General features: G+C 41.7%; 1 protein-coding gene across 1 annotated transcript; it reads left to right on the top strand.

Annotated features, from left to right (window-relative positions):
- The first annotated feature begins 29 nt into the window (after positions 1 to 29).
- LOC106321525 (gibberellic acid methyltransferase 2-like) lies at positions 30 to 1,674 on the top strand. Its single transcript, XM_013759784.1, has 3 exons — positions 30 to 159; positions 686 to 1,014; positions 1,456 to 1,674. Exons 1-3 carry the CDS (start codon positions 30 to 32, stop codon positions 1,672 to 1,674), a joined length of 678 nt encoding a protein of 225 aa, XP_013615238.1.
- The last annotated feature ends 78 nt before the right edge of the window (positions 1,675 to 1,752 follow it).

The raw sequence follows: 1,752 nt of genomic DNA, 5'->3' as shown, positions 1-1,752 counted from the left end.
TCGTTGGTCGTCTTTTGGACTTCGTCTTGATGAGCAAGTCGAGCCATGATAGAGCTCATGAAATCTGTGGTGATGGGCGGTGCGGCTTCGGGCGTTGGGGTTGGTTCACCGCCTGGAGCGCCGAGGGTGGCGTCGTTTTGAACCATGTAGATCTAGAACGTTACTTTAGTCGGCCCCACGGTGGGCGCCAATTGTTTATGCAGGATTCGGTTGATTAGAATAATGAACGTAGGAATGGGGTGACTAAAGACGCTTTTATTAGAATCAAACAAGAGGTTACAAGATTGACGGGAAATAAGGAGACAAGATCAAAGGTTTAAGCAACAAGATCAAAGAGATGATTAGGAAACCCTAGATCTAGCCGCTTCTGTGTGTGTTGTCCAAAAGTCCTCCTTTCGTTGTCTCCTCATCCCCCTCTTATAGTGTAACCGTCCGTGATGCCCTAATCGTGTCGTCCTTTGGTCCCTGTCGTTAAAGGCCGAGTATGCGGGCCTTGGTACTGTTCTCTATAAGCCGAGCGTATTTAGTCGGCTTAGCTGATCGGCTAAAAGTACTCTGGGTCGAGCCGACACTTTTAGCCGCTTAAGCCGACTAAACTGGTCAAACTTGCCGGGATAGGGCCTGTTATTCAATGGGCCTTGTGGAGGGATGTAATCCATCTCCTACGCTCTTCTCCTCCACGAAGACAACCACACCTCTCCGATCATCAGAGTAGCCGACCTTGGCTGCGCCACTGGCTCCAACACTTTCGATACTGTTGATATTGTGGTTGAGACGTTACGACGGCGATACACGGCGGTGTACGGTGGTGTGTCACCGGAGTTTGAGGCTTTCTTTTGTGATTTGCCTTGTAATGACTTCAACATGTTGTTTAGATTGTTGACAGAGAAACAGAAAGTTGCTTCGTCCAAATATTTCGCCGGCGGTGTCGCTGGCTCGTTCTATGATCGGCTGTTTCCAAGAGGAACTATCCATGTCGCCGTGAGCTTAAGTGCTTTACATTGGCTCTCTCAGGTCCAATACATACTAATATTTTATATTATATAACAATTATATTATAATGTTTTTTAAGGTAATTTTTAATCTTGGTCTAGTGGTAGGAAAAATGATTAATTTATTATATTGATCACTGGAATGAAGAATATCCATCATCTACATCTATTTACAAGAGCAATATGTATTTAATCATTTTACAAGAGCAAAATTTTCTTGATTAGTTTGATAACTCTCAAAACAAGAACATAACATCATAAGAAATTTTTCTAGAATGTGTATTTAATATTTGAGATATAACTATAATGGCGGCTTTACCTATAAATTTTGATCGATGAAACTGTTTCAGTACATTAGAATAGATTAGTCTGAAAACAAGAACATGACACTATATCGAAACCATTGCTAAAATGTGTGCATTGAGAGAGAATTCGATTATTCTGATGAATTTGGAGATTGTAGATACCGGAGAAAGTATTGGAGAAAGGATCAAGAACGTGGAACAAAGGGAAAACGTGGGTCGAAGGAGCGAAGAAAGAAGTGGTTGATGCATACGCAGAGCAATCAGACAAAGACCTGGATGATTTCTTGAAGTGTCAGAAAGCAGAAATGGTGAAAGGAGGAGTATTGTTTGTGTTAATGACTGATCGTCCTTCAGGCTCAAGTAGTCAATTTGTGTAAAAGCCGGTAAACCGAAATGACATAAACGATTAAATAAAAGCGATGTTAAGGAAATAGACGAATGTAAAAAACGAATAC

Source organism: Brassica oleracea, unplaced genomic scaffold (genome assembly GCF_000695525.1).
Source record: "Brassica oleracea var. oleracea cultivar TO1000 unplaced genomic scaffold, BOL UnpScaffold01887, whole genome shotgun sequence".
In the NCBI taxonomy this organism is placed as follows: Eukaryota; Viridiplantae; Streptophyta; class Magnoliopsida; order Brassicales; family Brassicaceae; genus Brassica; species Brassica oleracea.
This window is presented reverse-complemented; position numbering and strand designations above follow the sequence as displayed.

What these genes read in the sequence shown, in the direction of transcription:
- LOC106321525 (XM_013759784.1), top strand. Translation starts at nt 30, where the DNA reads ATGAGCAAGTCGAGCCATGATAGAGCTCATGAAATCTGTGGTGATGGG. An exon ending in GAACCATGTAGATCTAGAAC is followed by an intron (nt 160 to 685) that starts GTTACTTTAGTC and finishes TCCTCCACGAAG; the next exon opens with ACAACCACACCTCTCCGATC. An exon ending in CTTTACATTGGCTCTCTCAG is followed by an intron (nt 1,015 to 1,455) that starts GTCCAATACATA and finishes TGGAGATTGTAG; the next exon opens with ATACCGGAGAAAGTATTGGA.